The following is a 17,603-nucleotide window of genomic DNA, read 5'->3' on the forward strand; positions in this document are numbered from 1 at the left end:
AGTAAAGCTAGCGAACCCCCCCCCCCCCCCCGGGTATAATTATAAATAAGGAGGTGACATAATACATGGACGATAGGAAGATGCCGGTGCCAATGGTTACCTAGCCGGGACTGGCCCCCTAACCGCTGAGTTCCCTTACCTGGGGCCGTCTCTAGCTGCACGGCGAGGTGTGTTTGATGGGTTCAGGACATGCCCAAAGCGTGTTGCACACGAGCCCAGGTATCTGCACTCACCTGTACATTGGCAATCAGATCCGCCCGTAGGAATGGGGATTTTTTAATTTAATTTATCCGTTGCTTGTCCTGAAATCCCGGTTTTGTGACGGATTTCTCCCTAGGGGACGCAAACTCCAGTCTCTCAATGATTGAGCCACCTATGTTGAAGCAGTGACTGATTGAGCCACATGCTGAAGCAGGGATATCCTTAACACCTCACCTGTCCAAATTGCCCTTGAGGACTAGAGTTGGACACCAGTCTTCGACTGTGCCACCTGTGCTGAAGCAGGTTCTGATTGAGCCACCTGTTTTGAAGCTGGGAATGATTGAGCCACCTGTGCTGAAGCAGGGATATCCTGAAAACCTGACCTGTTGTGGGGGGGCCTGAGGACTGGAGTTGAGCCCCTGCTCTAAGGGCGTCAGATTGTGTGAATTACAAACATTCCTATAGAAGAACCAAAGGGATTCTGATCTGATAAATCTGGGTGGGGGGTTTGCAGGTGGGAGACTTGACCCAATGGTTTTTAAAAAAATAAGGTTATTGGTGTAATTGAAGAGACAACAAAGAGTAGGGAGTGATCACAGGACCATACTAATTGAGTGAAGTGTTTAAATACATAAGTGAGGTAATCAAATGGTGGGTGCAAACTGTGAACTGAAAGTGAATCAGAAAAAGGGGAAGGGGAAACACAAAATGGATGTGCCCCCTAAAAGAATTCACTTAAATGCACACCACCCAAGTGTAAAAATTAGCTTTTAATAAATTCCTTAAAACATATATTACCAAAGTAATGTGTGATGTGGATTAAAAATGTATTAAATCATAGCTATCAAGCAACCGTGTCATTGATTATTCATACTATCCCAGTACCAATAAATATGGTGGGATGTGGAAGACAGGGAATGCTATGAGTAGGGTATTAACCCCTCTGGGGCAACGTAAAGACCAAGTATTCAATTGTGTATAAATATACTCAGGTAAGTGGCCAGAGGTCACTTGTGGGACATCGCGCAATGTTGTCAGTCTCCTACTTGGAGCTGTTTTTAATGTAGTGTTTGCAGTATCCTGGGTGTAACTGTGAAGACCATACGAGTTAGTTATTTATTAATTCATTTACAGTCAGTGTGCCTGCTATCCTTGCACTTTATGTGAGGCGTCTTCACATCGCATTGCTGTGTACTCAACCCAGCACTGCTGTGTTTGGCAGTTCTATGATACAGCTAATATACCATCACATGCCAGCACTATCATTTAGACTAATCTCTATGTAAATGTGCAGGGGAGCTATATCTAGCAGTAGTAGGATATTCAATCCTTTGGCCACTTACCTGAGTATATTTATACACAATTCAATACTTGGTCTTAACGTTGCCCCAGAGGGGTTAATACCCTACTTATAGCATTCCCTGTCTTTAACATCCCATTGTATCAATGATACCGGGATAGTATGAATAATCAATGACACGGTTGCTTGATAGCTATGATTTAATACATTTTTAATCCACATCACACATTACTTTGGTAATATATGTTTTAAGGAATTTATTAAAAGCTAATTTTTACACTTGGGCGGTGTGCATTTAAGTGAATTCTTTTAGGGGGCACATCCATTTTGTGTTTCCCCTTCCCCTTTTTCTGATCCTATTGGTGTAATTGGCTCCGTGAGAAGGTTCAATCCCACAGACAAATGGAACAGTTTCCCTGGCTTCCCTAAAAGGAACCTAACCGCACTAATAGCAAAGGCGTGGCAGCTTTCCTTTTGCGAAATTGGTTACAAGTTGAGTGTTTTCAGGGGTCTCTGAGTGGGAGGCGATAGTCAATCAAGGGGTTTCTTTCCCCTTATCCCACCTGTTCTTATCAGAGAGCCAATAAAGATAAAGGATCTCTGTGACATCACAAAAAAGGCCATCAGGTCCTTCCCAAGTCTGACTTTAAAATATAATGAAACAAATACTTAAAGCGGTCAGATTTGACCCATTAACCATATCACTGCCATTAGTACACTTTGCCCCTAGGAGGGACTGACCCCTTAACCATGTCACTGCCATTAGTACGCTTTGCCCCTAGGAGGGACTGACCCCTTAACCATGTCACTGCCATTAGTACACTTTGCCCCTAGGGGGGACTGACCCCTTAACCATGTCACTGCCATTAGTACACTTTGCCCCAAGGAAGGACTGACCCCTTAACCATGTCACTGCCATTAGTACACTTTGTCCCTAGGAGAGACTGACCCCTTAACCATGCCACTGCCATTAGTACACGTTGTCCCTAGGAGGGACTGACCCCTTAACCATGTCACTGCCATTAGTACACTTTGTCCCTAGGAGAGACTGACCCCTTAACCATGCCACTGCCATTAGTACGCTTTGCCCCTAGGAGGGACTGACCCCTTAACCATGTCACTGCCATTAGTACACTTTGCCCTATGGAGAGACTGATCCCTTAACCATGTCACTGCCATTAGTACACTTTGTCCCTAGGAGGGACTGGCCCCTTAACCATGTCACTGCCATTAGTACGCTTTGCCCCTAGGAGGGACTGACCCCTTAACCATGTCACTGCCATTAGTACACTTTGCCCCTAGGAAGGACTGACCCCTTAACCATGTCACTGCCATTAGTACACTTTGCCCCTAGGAAGGACTGACCCCTTAGGCCTCGGTCCCGCTGCGCTCGTTGGCGCGGGCGGCCATGTCGCGAGTTCCCCACCAGCAGGGGAATCCTGCGGAGCCGGTCCCGGTCCCCCCTGGCAGCACAGCTCACTACACACTGTGGCGCGTCAGCCGCTATGGGATACAAGAGAATGGTGATCCCTAGCGTTGACGCGTCACTTAGTGTGGCTGTGAGCCAATGGGGAGGGGAGGCTTCGGGAGGAGAAGAGGCTTCGGGGAGCGGGGAGGAGTGTGGAGTGAAAGCAGCGTGTGTGCCTGAGTGCGTGCGTGCCTGTATGTGTGTGTGTCTGAGTGCGTGCGTGCCTGTATGTGTGTGCCTGAGTGCGTGAGTGCCTGCCTCTGTCTGTGTGTGTGTGTGTGTATGTATGTGTGTGCCTGAGTGCGTGAGTGCCTGCCTCTGTCTGTGTGTATGTGTGTGCCTGAGTGCGTGAGTGCCTGCCTCTGTCTGTGTGTATGTGTGTGCCTGAGTGCGTGAGTGCCTGCCTCTGTCTGTGTGTATGTGTGTGCCTGAGTGCGTGAGTGCCTGCCTCTGTCTGTGTGTATGTGTGTGCCTGAGTGCGTGAGTGCCTGCCTCTGTCTGTGTGTATGTGTGTGCCTGAGTGCGTGAGTGCCTGCCTCTGTCTGTGTGTATGTGTGTGCCTGAGTGCGTGAGTGCCTGCCTCTGTCTGTGTGTGTGTGTGCCTGAGTGCGTGAGTGCCTGCCTCTGTCTGTGTGTGTGTGTGTGCCTGAGTGCGTGAGTGCCTGCCTCTGTCTGTGTGTGTGTTGCTATACTTACCCGAGCCCGTGGAGGGAGGAGGGGGGGGAGAGTAGCGGGTCCCTCCGCTCAAGCCACGCCCCCCCTCCCGCTCAAACCTCCCACTCCCGCCCACCTCCCGCTCCGGCTCCCGCTCCCTACAGACCGCATATCGCGGTCTGTGTATGTCAGCGCACCGCCTGTCTGCAGTGCGGGCGCGCTGACTCTGGGAGCGGGGCCTTAGCCTTAACCATGTCACTGCCATTAGTACACTTTGCCCCTAGGAGAGACTGACCCCTTAACCATGTCACTGCCATTACTACACTTTGCCCCTAGGAGGGACTGACCCCTTAACCATGTCACTGCCATTAGTACGCTTTGCCCCTAGGAGGGACTGACCCCTTAACCATGTCACTGCCATTAGTACACTTTGCCCCTAGGAGGGACTGGCCCCTTAACCATGTCACTGCCATTAGTACACTTTGCCCCTAGGAGGGACTGGCCCCTTAACCATGTCACTGCCATTAGTACACTTTGGCCCTAGGAGGGACTGACCCCTTAACCATGTCACTGCCATTAGTACACTTTGGCCCTAGGAGGGACTGATCCCTTAACCATGTCACTGCCATTAGCACACTTTGGCCCTAGGTGGGACTGACCCGGGCATGGTTACAGGAGGAGTGAATGGTTATTAATGTCTAGCATGCACTCCAGGAGTTATAACAGGACACTAGTTCCTTAACCCAGCACAGGGAGATATAGTCAGGGGAAATACTGCTTCTAGTAGAACAGAGGTAAGACTTCCACGTTGCAGCAGCGAGTAATGTTTGTGTTCGGTTATGGAGGAGAAAGTGTCACCTCAGAACAGAATTGTCTTTTTCACCGCAAGTGCCGTGATCCGTCTTCGCTCTTTCTTCTTAGGGGAACATGGAGAGACACACCCGTCACTGACAGCCCAAACCTCAGTACATAAAAGCAACTTCCGTTCCCCGCCTCTCCCTCCTTCCTCCTGCTTCTTGTATCTGTATTTATACCGCGGCCACAGTGTACTCAGCGCTTTACAAAGGCGAAGGAAATATAATACAATAAGCGCAGCAAAGTCAGACAATAGGAAAGGAAATCCCTGCCCCGGAGAGCTTACAATCTAAACCCCAAAACCTAAACAAGATAAACTGTCCCAACATGACACTTTGCCACCCCCGGTTGGGGACGTCCCCTACGTGTCTTGGCGACGGGCCTGGCTGGATTTGGCCAACCTGACACCATTTTCTGCCCCCGTTTTGCAGCGGCGGAATATTCATTAACGGGGCGGCCAGGCGAAACCTTGCTATAGAGCTGCAGTTCACACCCTCGAATTGCTTCTCGCCAGAACACTTCCTTACCTTGTCGCTGCTTGCATTTCCTTCCTGTGTCGCCCTGGGGCGTTTCTGTTTTAACATTTTGTAATCTTGTTAGCAAAGTTCTTTTTGATACAATAATTCACCTTTATTTACCTCGTCCGTCTACAGTGCCACGTCTGGGCTCAAATTCACTTCAGCGGACTGTACGCCCCCTCCTCAGACACGCCCGGGGATACACAATATCAATATTGCATGATCTCTGGTAGATAAATATACTGTATACAGGCGGTCCTCGGTTATCCAGCGGAATCCGTTCTGGAAGTGACATTGGATAGTGAAACCGCTGTATTGTGAGTCCCATGTAAATCAGTGGCCTTTCACCATCATCACCCAGCACACAGTACTTCCACTGCAGCAAGGGATTCTGGGAAATTACATGCAAATGAGCACACAGTGCCACCTTTTGCTTCATAACCATTTAACATGGTTCCCTATAGGCTTAAGCCTGCTGCATGGTCACAGCTTTGAGCACAGCCAGGGTTAAGATGCATAGCCAGTAAACCCGCCCACAGACATAGCAATATGTCAGATCACAAATACTGTATTTCTAAAGTATTATATATAGGGCGGCCCGGCGGCTTCTCCAAAAATCCTGGACACAATGGTGAAAGGTGCGACGCACGCACACAACCCCTCTCACGCCGTGACACTCTCATGCCGCAGGGGCGATTGCTGTACCTGGGCGTGATTCGGAGCGTTTCGGGGCGAAGCGCTCACGTGATCCGGCCATCGCGCGGCAAAGACAAAAAAGTTTGTCTCCGCACGCACCGCTCTTCCCCGCGCTCACGTGCGCGTGCAGTATGGACGCACCAATGTATTTACATTGATTTGATCACGCAGCTCGCTCGAGCGCCATTAGGATGGACGCGGCCTCACCTCTCCATGCTGTTTCCTCCTCTCCTTGGCCCCTATATAAAATAGCGCTGAATTATCAATCTATATTAGATAAAAGTGATCATTACTAAGTGGATTTGTATGTGATGTGGTTAGTATTTGTGTATCAAATGAATCCACGTGATAATGTCTCAATAATATGTATATATATATAGTGTGTGTGTGTGTGTGTGTGTGTGTGTGTGTGTGTGTGTATCTAGATATACATATAGTAATGGGCAATTAATATTCATTATTAAATTGAGAGGCTGGGCGAGACAGAGAGAGGCTGGGCGAGACAGAGAGAGGCTGGGAGATGCAGAGAGAGGCTGGGAGATGCAGAGAGAGGCTGGGAGATGCAGAGAGAGGCTGGGAGATGCAGAGAGAGGCTGGGCGAGACAGAGAGAGGCTGGGAGAGACAGAGAGAGGTTGAGAGAGGCTGGGTTAGGTTGAGAGGGGCTGGGAGAGACAGAGAGAGGCTGGGAGAGGCAAAGAAAGGCTGGGAGATGCCGATAGAGGCTGGGAGATGCAGATAGAGGTTGGGAGAGACAGAGAGAGGCTGGGAGAGACAGAGAGAATCTGGGCTAGACAGAGAGAGGCTGGGCTAGACAGAGAGAGGCTGGGCTAGACAGAGAGAGGCTGGGCGAGACAGAGAGAGACTGGGCGAGTCAGAGAGAGGCTGGGCGAGTCAGAGAGAGGCTGGGAGAGACAGAGAGAGGCTGGGAGATGCAGAGAGAGGCTGGGAGATGCAGAGAGAGGCTGGGAGATGCAGAGAGAGGCTGGGAGATGCAGAAAGAAGCTGGGAGATGCAGAGAGAGGCTGGTTGATGCAGAGAGAGACTGGGAGAAGCAGAGAGAGGCTGGGAGAGACAGAGAGGGGCTTGAAGAGACAGAGAGAGGCTGGGAGAGACAGACAGAGGCTGGGAGAGACAGAGATAGGTTGAGAGAGGCTGGGTGAGGCTGAGAGAGGCTGGGAGAGACAGAGAGAAGCTTGGAGATGCAGAGAGAGGCTGGGAGATGCAGAGAGAGGCTGGGAGATGCAGAGAGAGGCTGGGAGAGACAGAGAGATGCTGGGAGAGAGAGAGAGAGAGAGGCTGGGAGATGCAGAGAGGGGCTGGGAGAGACAGAGAGGGGCTGGGAGATGCAGATAGAGGCTGGGAGAGACAGAGGCTGGGAGAGAGGCTGAGAGATGCAGAGAGAGGCTGGGAGATGCAAAGAGAGGCTGGGAGATGCAGAGAGAGGCTGGGAGAGACAGAGAGAGGCTGGTGAGGCTGAGAGAGGCTGGGAGAGACAGAGAGAAGCTGGGAGAGACAGAGAGAAGCTGGGAGAGGCAGAGAGATGCTGGGAGATGCAGAGAGAGGCTGGGAGATGCAGAGAGAGGCTGGGAGATGCAGAGAGAGGCTGGGAGAGAGAGAGAGAGAGAGAGAGAGAGAGAGAGGCTGGGAGAGACAGAGAGAGGCTGGGAGAGACAGAGAGAGGCTGGGAGAGACAGAGAGAGGCTGGGAGAGACAGAGAGAGGCTGGGAGAGACACAGAGAGAGGCTGGGAGAGACAGAGAGAAGCTAGGAGAGACAGAGAGAAGCTGGGAGAGACAGAGAGAGGCTGGGAGAGACAGAGAGAGGTTGAGAGAGGCTGGGTTAGGTTGAGAGGGGCTGGGAGAGACAGAGAGAGGCTGGGAGAGGCAAAGAAAGGCTGGGAGATGCCGATAGAGGCTGGGAGATGCAGATAGAGGTTGGGAGAGACAGAGAGAGGCTGGGAGAGACAGAGAGAGGCTGGGAGATGCAAAGAGGCTGGGAGAGACAGAGAGAGGCTGGGAGATGCAGAGAGAGGCTCGGAGAGGCAGAGAGAGGCTCGGAGAGACAGAGAGAGGCTGGGAGAGACAGAGAGAATCTGGGCTAGACAGAGAGAGGCTGGGCTAGACAGAGAGAGGCTGGGCGAGACAGAGAGAGACTGGGCGAGTCAGAGAGAGGCTGGGGGCGAGACAGAGAGAGGCTGGGCGAGACAGAGAGAGGCTGGGCGAGACAGAGAGAGGCTGGGCGAGACAGAGAGAGGGTGGGCGAGACAGAGAGAGGCTGGGAGAGACAGAGAGAAGCTGGGAGAGGTTGAGAGAGGCTGGGAGAGACAGAGAGAGGCTGGGAGATGCAAAGAGAGGCTGGGAGATGCAGAGAGAGGCTGGGAGATGCAGAGAGAGGCTGGGAGATGCAGAAAGAAGCTGGGAGATGCAGAGAGAAGCTGGTTGATGCAGAGAGAGACTGGGAGAAGCAGAGAGAGGCTGGGAGAGACAGAGAGGGGCTTGAAGAGACAGAGAGAGGCTGGGAGAGACAGACAGAGGCTGGGAGAGACAGAGATAGGTTGAGAGAGGCTGGGTGAGGCTGAGAGAGGCTGGGAGAGACAGAGAGAAGCTTGGAGATGCAGAGAGAGGCTGGGAGATGCAGAGAGAGGCTGGGAGAGACAGAGAGATGCTGGGAGAGACAAAGAGAGGCTGGGAGATGCAGAGAGAGGCTGGGAGATGCAGATAGAGGCTGGGAGAGACAGAGAGAGGCTGGGAGAGAGAGGCTGGGAGATGCAGAGAGAGGCTGGGAGATGCAGAGAGAGGCTGGGAGATGCAGAGAGAGGCTGGGAGAGACAGAGAGAGGCTGGGAGAGACAGAGAGAGGCTGGGAGAGACAGAGAGAGGCTGGGAGACACAGAGAGAGGCTGGGAGAGACAGAGAGAGGCTGGGAGAGACAGAGAGAGGTCGAGAGAGGTTGGGTTAGGTTGAGAGGGGCTGGGGGAGACAGAGAGAGGCTGGGAGAGGCACAGAAAGGCTGGGAGATGCTGATAGAGGCTGGGAGATGCCGATAGAGGCTGGGAGAGACAGAGAGAGGCTGGGAGAGACAGAGAGAGGCTGGGAGATGCAGAGAGGCTGGGAGATGCAGAGAGAGGCTGGGAGATGCAGAGAGAGGCTGGGAGATGCAGAGAGAGGCTGGGAGATGCAGAGAGAGGCTGGGAGAGACAGAGAGAGGCTGGGAGAGACAGAGAGAGGCTGGGAGAGACAGAGAGAGGCTGGGAGAGACAGAGAGAGGCTGGGAGAGATAGAGACAGGCTGGGAGATGCAGAGAGAGACAGAGAGAGGCTGGGAGATGCAGAGAGAGACTGGGAGAGACAGAGAGAGGCTGGGAGAGACAGAGAGAGGCTGGGAGAGACAGAGAGAGGCTGGGAGAGGCAGATAGAGGCTGGGAGAGGCAGATAGAGGCTGGGAGAGATAGAGATAGTCTGAGAGAGGCAGAGAGAGTCTGGAAGAGACAGAGAGAGGCTGGAAGAGACACAGAGAGGCTGGGAGAGACAGAGAGAGGCTGCGTGATGCAGAGAGTGGCTGGGTGATGCAGAGAGAGGCTGGGCGAGACAGAGAGGCTGGGAGAGGCAGATAGAGGTTGGGAGGGGCAGATAGAGGTTGGGAGAGGCTTGGCGGGATTGGGAGAGGCAGAGCGAGGCTGAGAGAGGCAGAGGGAGACAGAGGGAGGCTGGGAGCGGCAGAGGGAGACTGGGAGAGGCAGAGAGAGGCTGGGAGAGGCAGAGAGAGGCTGGGAGAGGCAGAGAGAGGCTGGGAGAGGCAGAAAGAGGCTGTGAGAGGCAGAGCGAGTCAGTGCAAGGGTGAGCAGGACAGATTGAGGCTGGGAGAGATAGAGGGATTCTGGGTAATGACATGCAAATGAGCACTTGCAGTGTGTCACTTTTTGCTTCTTATCCATTATAACATTGCGTCCTATAAGCTTACGCCTGCCACGCCCATCCCCATAAGGTTATATATAAATAAACTCACAACAAAGGTCTGTAGATGCAGATAAAACAGATTCTGCACCGCGAGTAGTGCCAGCCCTGCCAGCGTGCCCAGCCCTCGGGTAAAGGCCCATGGTACCCAAACCGTGACCCGCAAGACCCACCAAGCCGGGCGCCTTAACAGCCCAGCCATTTAGCAAGAATGTGCCACGGGGAATCGTGCACCAATGAGCCCTGCCCACGTATTCCCCCACCACGGGGCTTTCCTGCACCATAGATCCACCATCTGGCTAGGTTAAAGCGCCCTTAACCCCGCAATTGTTTGCACACACTGGGCTATTTAATCACCTTAAGTTAGCCCCGTACCCCCAGACCCGCCAGGACCCTTTGGAGCCCCTCCAAATGCCAGGTTAAACAGATCTAACCCTATTTCCGATAACTGTACCCCATCTGGGCAGAATACTCTGCTATTTGCTGAATGGAACTCGGGGTGACCTCTGTCCCAGCCCCTACAATATACATTTCCTAACCACCCCAGCTCTACGAGCGCCCCTCCATGCCTTCCGGGGAACAATGTCGGACCACACCCCTCATACCCATCCCCAACGCACCTGGATCAGAGATAAATCATTCTTCACTGACCTAACAAAATCCAGTCATGTTACCGTACCCAAGTCGTGGCCCCTGCGACATGAATAATCAACAGTTGGGGGGGACTCATATCGCTCGCCAAGACCAACAGCTCTGGTAACAGCTGATTCCACCGCAAACCTCGTCCGCCCCACCAGAAAACGTTTCCCGGATTCCCACTGTCACGGGAGACCGGGACTTATAACACTTTTTACCTTCTGGGGTCATTCACTCGGCAAAACAAGGTAGTGGAATAAAATGAGGTTTATTCAGGTAAAACCCGCGGACACACAAAGAAATACACAAAGTACAGGTACAACACACTTAACTGGGGGTCTGGGGTGAAAATCTAGCTTCAAAGAGGTGTAGGGCGCCTGCTTCCGGAAGGCTTACCCTGGCCGGACCTTGTCCGGAAAGACGCAGGACGGCAGTGCTTTCTCCCGCTTCATTCTCCGTTCAGAACTTGGCCGCAAAATGCGGGACCTAGTTTCAGCTGGGCCGGCTTCTCTGGCTAAAAAGGAAGTCGGTTGCTCTGTTATTCGCAAGAGAGCAACTTTGAAAAGCCCGCCAGCGCCTCACCGAAACAAGCTTCAAAGTGGTCTGGTTCTCTGATCGGGCAGTCCCCTTACATAGAGAAGGAGTGGCTCAGTGAGTAAAGACACTGACTGGCACTGAGTTTGAAGCAGGGGAACCTGGTTCAATTCCCGGTGTCAGCTCCTTGTGACCTTGGGCAGTCACTTTATCTCCCTGTGCCTCAGGCACCAAAAACATAGATTGTAAGCCCCACGGGGCAGGGACTGTGCCTGCAAAATGTCTCTGTAAAGCGCTATGTAAAACTAGCAGCGCTATACAAGAACATGCTATTATATTATTATTATAGACCTCGGTGTTCTATGTCTAGCATGGAGAAGGGGCTGGTGACCAATCATAACTCAGCCAGCCAGAATCGTCTGGCTGCTGACGTCAAAGGAGGGGTTGTGTGGAGCCGGGTCGGGCAAGCGGGAAATATGAATTGGGAATGCGCCTATGAGCAGCAGCTTCTCTTAGCCAACCCATTGCCACCCACTGGGCAGGCTCCACCAGGTCTGGCAGACCAAGGACTGTCCCTGTGGGGTGCCCTTGTTCTCCGGACCGGTACTCCACCCTTCCCTGCTCACCAAACTATTTCACACCTCTCAACATCCCATCTCCTCTTTGATCCTCGATCTCTATGCAGACATCCCGGCACCTACTGTATAGACATCCTGGGCTGCCTGTATAGAGATTAACACCTACTGTATAGACATCCTGGGCTGCCTGTATAGAGATTAACACCTACTGTATAGACATCCTGGGCTGCCTGTATAGAGATTAACACATACTGTATAAAACATATCACACTGCTTTATAAACTTATAAACCTTTGGGGAACATTATACATGTGGGGGAAATGGGACTGGGATACTTGGGGTTGAAAACCAGGATTCTGGGGGACACGGTGTAATTCACCTCGCGCCCCCGCAGACCCTGCCTGCTCGTCGGGGAGAATTACGGGACCACCGGTAACTTTGTCCCCCAGACTCCTACTCAGAATCTAAATACATTTTGACCCCAATATCCCACTGAATACTCCCACTCCCGAAATCCCATGTTTATTACATGACAGGAAAAAGTAACACACAATCAGGACAGGTTTTAGGACAGGATCCAAACTTCCGGGGGGAGCAAAACCTAAAATATCAAAACAGAATAAACCCCACTGTCACGGGAGACCAGGCCCAATACACATTTATATTTAAGGGATCAGTCACAAGGCAAAACAGGCAGTAAAATAAATTGCGGTTTATTCGGACAAGACCTCGGAAACACACAGAAATACAAGAAACAGAGAATATACACACTTACGGGGGTCTGGGGAAGAGATCTACCCTTTCCTAGTTGCAAGGCGCCTGTTCAGCAAAGGCTTACCTTGATAGGACCTTGGGCTCCTGGACCGAAATCCAGCCTGCTGGCTAGGCCTCTCCATGCTTCCAGGTGTGAATAGCTCTTTCACAGAAGCATCAGAAGTGAGAGGCCCGCCAGCAGATGCTTGTCTTCAGATCTCCAACAGGAAAAAGAGAGAGAGAGCTGCTTTTACAGCACGCTCTTATATAGGCTGAAATCCTATCTAAATCATTGAGGGGTGTAATAGCCAATTAAAGCAGGGATTGAAATTACGCATTCACTGATAGGAGGGATAAATTCAAAACTTGCCAATAGAAACCTTGCTTATCAGTTCTGACATCCAGAGCCGTTTTTTTCCCTGGCTCCGCTGTGTCTACCAACAGACATCCTAATCTGAACATCCTGCTCACCAAATGGTTTCCCCCTCTCTGAACTATGGAATCTATGCAAACTAGCTAGCATCTTCCATATGCCTGGGCTTTCTGTATAGAACCTTATACAGTAGTAAACATTAAAACACAATATAAAGTACACTTCTTTACAGAATATACTTTGGGGAGCCTTATACTTATAAGGGAAATAAATTGGGGAGATTTGGGCTTGGAAACCCTTTCTGAGCTGGGGCATTGAAATGCTAATCCACATGTAATTCACATGTAATTCACACTGCCTTTTGTCACCAACCTGGGTTTAAATCACAGGACAAACATAATACATTGCAGTTTTAAAACACAGAGAACCAACATTTGGATACAAGAGCTGACACTCTCAGCCCATACCATATGGTTTCTGGGGCAGCCAGCCGGACTCCACCTTTATTAAGGAAGGCCGGCTACGCCTACCGCCACACCCACCACCACTTAACTCATCGCCGGCCTAACATAACTCTGGTACCGGTTGGACTCCCAGCGCCCAATCCTTTGGATGACCTCCGCTCCTAGGCCAGCCCGCCTTGTCTCGGTCGCTGCCCTGAAGGAGTGGGTCCCGAAACGGGTACCATCTAAGCAAGATCTTTCAGGCATAAATTAAAATGTAAATCTTGACAACAGCTCACCATCTGCATGCAACAGGCCCGGGAGAGGAGGGCGGACCTCCTTGTAGACCCCGAGCCTCATTACCGGGCAGATCGTGCTGTCTACCACCCAAGAGAAACCCAAGAGCCCCGGCCTAGCTGGTCTGTTGTAGACTGCCGCACTTGGAGCCTAACCCACTCCGGCCCTTGCACCACACTCTCAACCGACAGGCCCCCCGCCACCTCTTTTTGTTGCGCAAACTAATTAGTTTTCGCGTAACGCCCCCAAAAATGCCAACGTGAATGCTGCATTAAAGAGCTTTGCTTCAAACTGAGACACATAAACTCGCCCGGTCGCCTAAACAAGACCCTCTAGCACTGGTGGAGTGTCCGGTGTCCTGGCGTCCTCTTCAAACCGGCTACTGCTCTCCTTGCTATGAAAGCCTTTCTCGGATCGTCTGCGCCCCTGCTGCTTCTCTCTCCCCCCAGCTGCTTGCGAGCCCTCTTTCTTTTAACACTAGCACGTACGTCAAGAGGACATCCACCTCCGAAACCTCTAAACCCAGCTCCCTTGTCAGGTCCCGGTATTCCTGCCAAGCAGCCACATAAGTGTCCCACGAACCTGGTGACACTGAAGCCCTCACCAAGTCCATCACTGGACCGTCACCAACTCCACCGGGCATCGCCGACCGACTGGATCCACCTCTGGCGCCACCACCTGAACTCTAACTGCATTCGGGATAAAGCATTGGGAACCCCGTTAGCCACCTGCGGTACATGCCTAGCCCTAAAGGCTATGTTTAACTTCGGGCAAGCCACACAAAGGGTGAGCGAGACCAAAAATGATTAACTGTCTCGACCCCCCCCTCCCCTGTATTGTAAGACCAGAACATGTGCGCCCTATTGCGATGAGACTCCGCCCACGGATCCAACCATCGCTTTTCGTTCCACGAGCCCTCGAAATGTGCCTTGAATCCCACCGATCCATAAAGAGCTGAACCTCCCGTTGTAACACCGCAAGAACTCCAACCACACCCCCATATCCTTCTGGATCTTCACCGTTGTCCATATAAAATGATGTGGATGTCTCCCCCCGGCCAGAGCAGCCGCTTGGAGAATTCCCTCCCCATCGGCATTATCCTGGCCACAAAAAAACAGATGAACTGAAAATGCCTCAGCGACGTTTTCTGGAGATATAAACGCCTCCAAGGAACTTTGCAATGCCCTCAGCCAGGGGCAGTGCCGGAAAGAGGGCCGCCGGCGAGTCGGCTCTAACCATGGATTGTCGCTAATATTCATCAGTCTGTGTGGAAGTGGTCGTTCCCAATCAGGCACCAGGTACCGGGTCAAGTAAGACGAGACCCGTCCGGATTCCCGTAAGGAGCCCAGAATAATCGGATTAATACCGATGTGGGTTCCGGAGAAACAAAGGGGGTCCGGGTCCCGCACTTACTCCCAGCTAAGTCAGAAAACCTTCATGGGAGTGTTGAGAGCGGGCGCTGATGGAAGAAACATATAAATGTGTGTCTGATATAAAATACAGTGCACTGTTATTAATATGTGCGTGGTTGGTCCCTGTGTTTGGGGACGCCAATAAATGACTGTTCTACAAAAGTTCCTGGCGCCCATTATCCTACATCCTTGCTACCTCATCGCCGAGCCGCCTGAATTCAGCCCCTGAGTCAGGGTGACCCATGCGTAGTAGCCATACAATACACCCTGAGGTAATCCCCCTAGAAGCCGGGCAGGGAGGCTTACGGGAAGATAACACCACATGATGCTACAATAACGTGACGGTGACCCCATGCTAATGACATGTAGAATGGACGCTGCTTCTGCATATAATTAGCTGTGAGGAGACACGGTAACCTCGGGGAACATCGCGCCCGCTCCTGTTTTAGGTCACGTCCCGTTATGAGCCTGGATTTCATGGACTTTAGTGGATCTGGGCCTATGAGTATCCATGTTTTTTCCTCCCAATCCCCTCTCCCTGTCGCCCTGGTCTCTGTCCCGTGTGCTCCTTCCCGCCGTGACTGGGGAACATTTGGCGACATTGGGTCAAAACGCAAAGGCAGAGAGATGCCAGCCGCTGTTCTCAGAAACCCCCAGTAAAACCCGGCGCCTGCAGAAACCCACTTCTAGCGCCAAAAAACAAGACTGCCCGACTTTTGCAAACCGTTTTCATACGCTCGTCTTAAATAATTCTGCTAAGGAAATGACAGCGTGGTTAAAAAAAAAACCCCAGCTTCCTGCAGCGCAATGAAGAAGTAGGTAGAATTGGACTGAGTATCACTTTGAGAAGCTTCATGGCACGGATAGCAGCCGGTGTTTAGTAATAGAGGAAGCTGCCAGGGAATTGATAAGACGCTTTTCGACGTATGTGGAAGGTCTCCTTTTCACAAGCCCCCCTTTTTTTTTCCGCCCAGGTTTTTGCGAACTAATTGATTAGTTCTCTGGTTTATTGTAGGGGGGGGGGCCCGCGCTGATTGTCCGACGTCGACGATGATCGGGTGTCTCAAGCTGCTGGCGTTTGGATCTTTGCTCTGGAACCCGAACGTTTTGGCTCAAGGTAAGCGTCGCTGATATGACTTGGGGGGGGGGGGGGGGTGGAGTGGGGGTAGAGCACGCCGTGTTCGTTGGGTTAAAAGCACCAGAAATGGGGCAATTGCCACTTTTTTAGAGACCTGTGTGGCAGATAGAGGGACTGTGTTGAAGAAGACGTTGGATCGCCTTTTTAAGAAGAAGAAAAAAAAAACAAAGGGGTACACGGATAGGCAGAACAGGTTCATACATAGGGAGTATTCATCTGGAGAGGGATCTGATTGGTCAGGTGTTGATTCAGGGGGCATCTGATGGATTGAGTATTAATGGAAGAAGGCGTCTGATTGCAATTTACTGAAGTTAAGTAGAATTTTGTTTTCTGCTGGGAAACGTAACATTGCCAATATAACTGGGTGTAAGAATGAAAGTATCTGTCTGTCTGTCTGTCTGTATATCTGTCTATCTGTATATCTGTCTGTCTATCTACTGTATCTATCTGTCTGTCTGTGTATCTGTCTGTTTATCTGTATATCTGTATATCTGTCTGTCTGTCTGTCTGTGTATCTGTCTGTTTATCTGTATATCTGTATATCTGTCTGTCTGTCTGTGTATCTGTCTGTCTGTCTGTCTGTCTGTGTATCTGTCTGTCTGTCTATTTCTATATGTAGGAGCAGGGAAAGAAAAAACGAAGCACTGGTTCCACTGAGGTAAAAATAAACACAGAGGTGCGTTCCCACAATAAAAGTTTTAATGGATCAAAAGCACAAAAACAGAACACCTACGCGTTTCGGGCTTGTGGCCCTTTATCAGTGGATCCAGTGCTTCGTTTTTTCTTTCCCTGCTCCTGTTTATCTACATCAACGGAGGCACGGTACACCCCAGGAGAAGTTACACGTCAGGCTCCATAATTGCGTGAGTTATACTCTTAAGTGAGCCTCTTTCACTCTCCTTTTCCATTAGTGGCTGCTAGGATTGTTGTTTGTTACCCCATTTCAATACCATGATGTTGTATTAATGCTGGACACCAGCAGGTGTATACTTTCCTTACCTCATTGCATGTGGGACTTTATTCTCCAGTTACACATCCAACAGGTGTATGGGTGTAATTTAATACCCTAGCCTTATCTTTTGCTTTCTTTGGAGGGGTAGTCCGCTGCATATTTTAGTTAATTATTATTATTGTTTGCTGTGATTTTGGTTTAGAGCACCATGCAACTTTTTCATTCCATATATTTCTATATGTACGCTGTATCACTGTATTTCTATATCTCGATCCGTCTATCCGTCTATCTCTATATGTACACTGGAAAGTGCAGTAATGTTATGAAGATAACGTTTCGAGACCAAGATTCTTCTACTGATGTATGATGCAAATTTAGGGCACAGAGCCGCTTCCTCCCTGCGAATAAATCGGGGCACGCGCCCCAGTATTTGCTGTGTGCCGGGCTCCTCATATCGGGCATAAGATTAATATAAAACTCACCCTTCATGTGGAACATTATACCGCGCATAATTAACCCCAAATTTAGCAGCAAGGCTGATAAACAGATGGGATTATGGGAGTGGTATTCAGAGGAGGTTACCTTGTTATAGTTTGGGGGGCCTATGTTTTTACATTTATTCTTTATTAATTACACCAACCAACCCGCCAGATATGGGTTAAGAATCCGCCTGCTGATGGTCAGGACTTGAGTGACATGACTGACTCCTACCTTCGATCCTTGGGGGAAGGGAGGGAGGTGAGGCTTGAACCCCCTAAATCAACCCGTCATAAAATAATACCACACACACAAGTAGTTGGGAAAAACAGGTTGCAGCTTTATTACATATATACAAAATATAACC

The 17,603-nt window shown here is 50.8% G+C and overlaps 1 protein-coding gene across 1 annotated transcript in view; it reads left to right on the forward strand.

Annotated features, from left to right (window-relative positions):
- Window positions 1-15,493: 15,493 nt before the first annotated feature.
- The window catches only part of PTPRC (protein tyrosine phosphatase receptor type C), a 179,273-nt gene continuing 177,163 nt past the window's right edge, over window positions 15,494-17,603 (forward strand). Inside the window, exons 1-2 of the mRNA XM_075617052.1 lie at window positions 15,494-15,593; window positions 15,686-15,786. Coding sequence (XP_075473167.1) covers window positions 15,720-15,786 — 67 coding nt within the window. The 5' untranslated portion in view covers window positions 15,494-15,593; window positions 15,686-15,719. The remainder of the gene's footprint in view (window positions 15,594-15,685; window positions 15,787-17,603) is intronic.

The sequence above is a fragment of the Ascaphus truei genome, chromosome 10, assembly GCF_040206685.1.
Source record: "Ascaphus truei isolate aAscTru1 chromosome 10, aAscTru1.hap1, whole genome shotgun sequence".
In the NCBI taxonomy this organism is placed as follows: domain Eukaryota; kingdom Metazoa; phylum Chordata; class Amphibia; order Anura; family Ascaphidae; genus Ascaphus; species Ascaphus truei.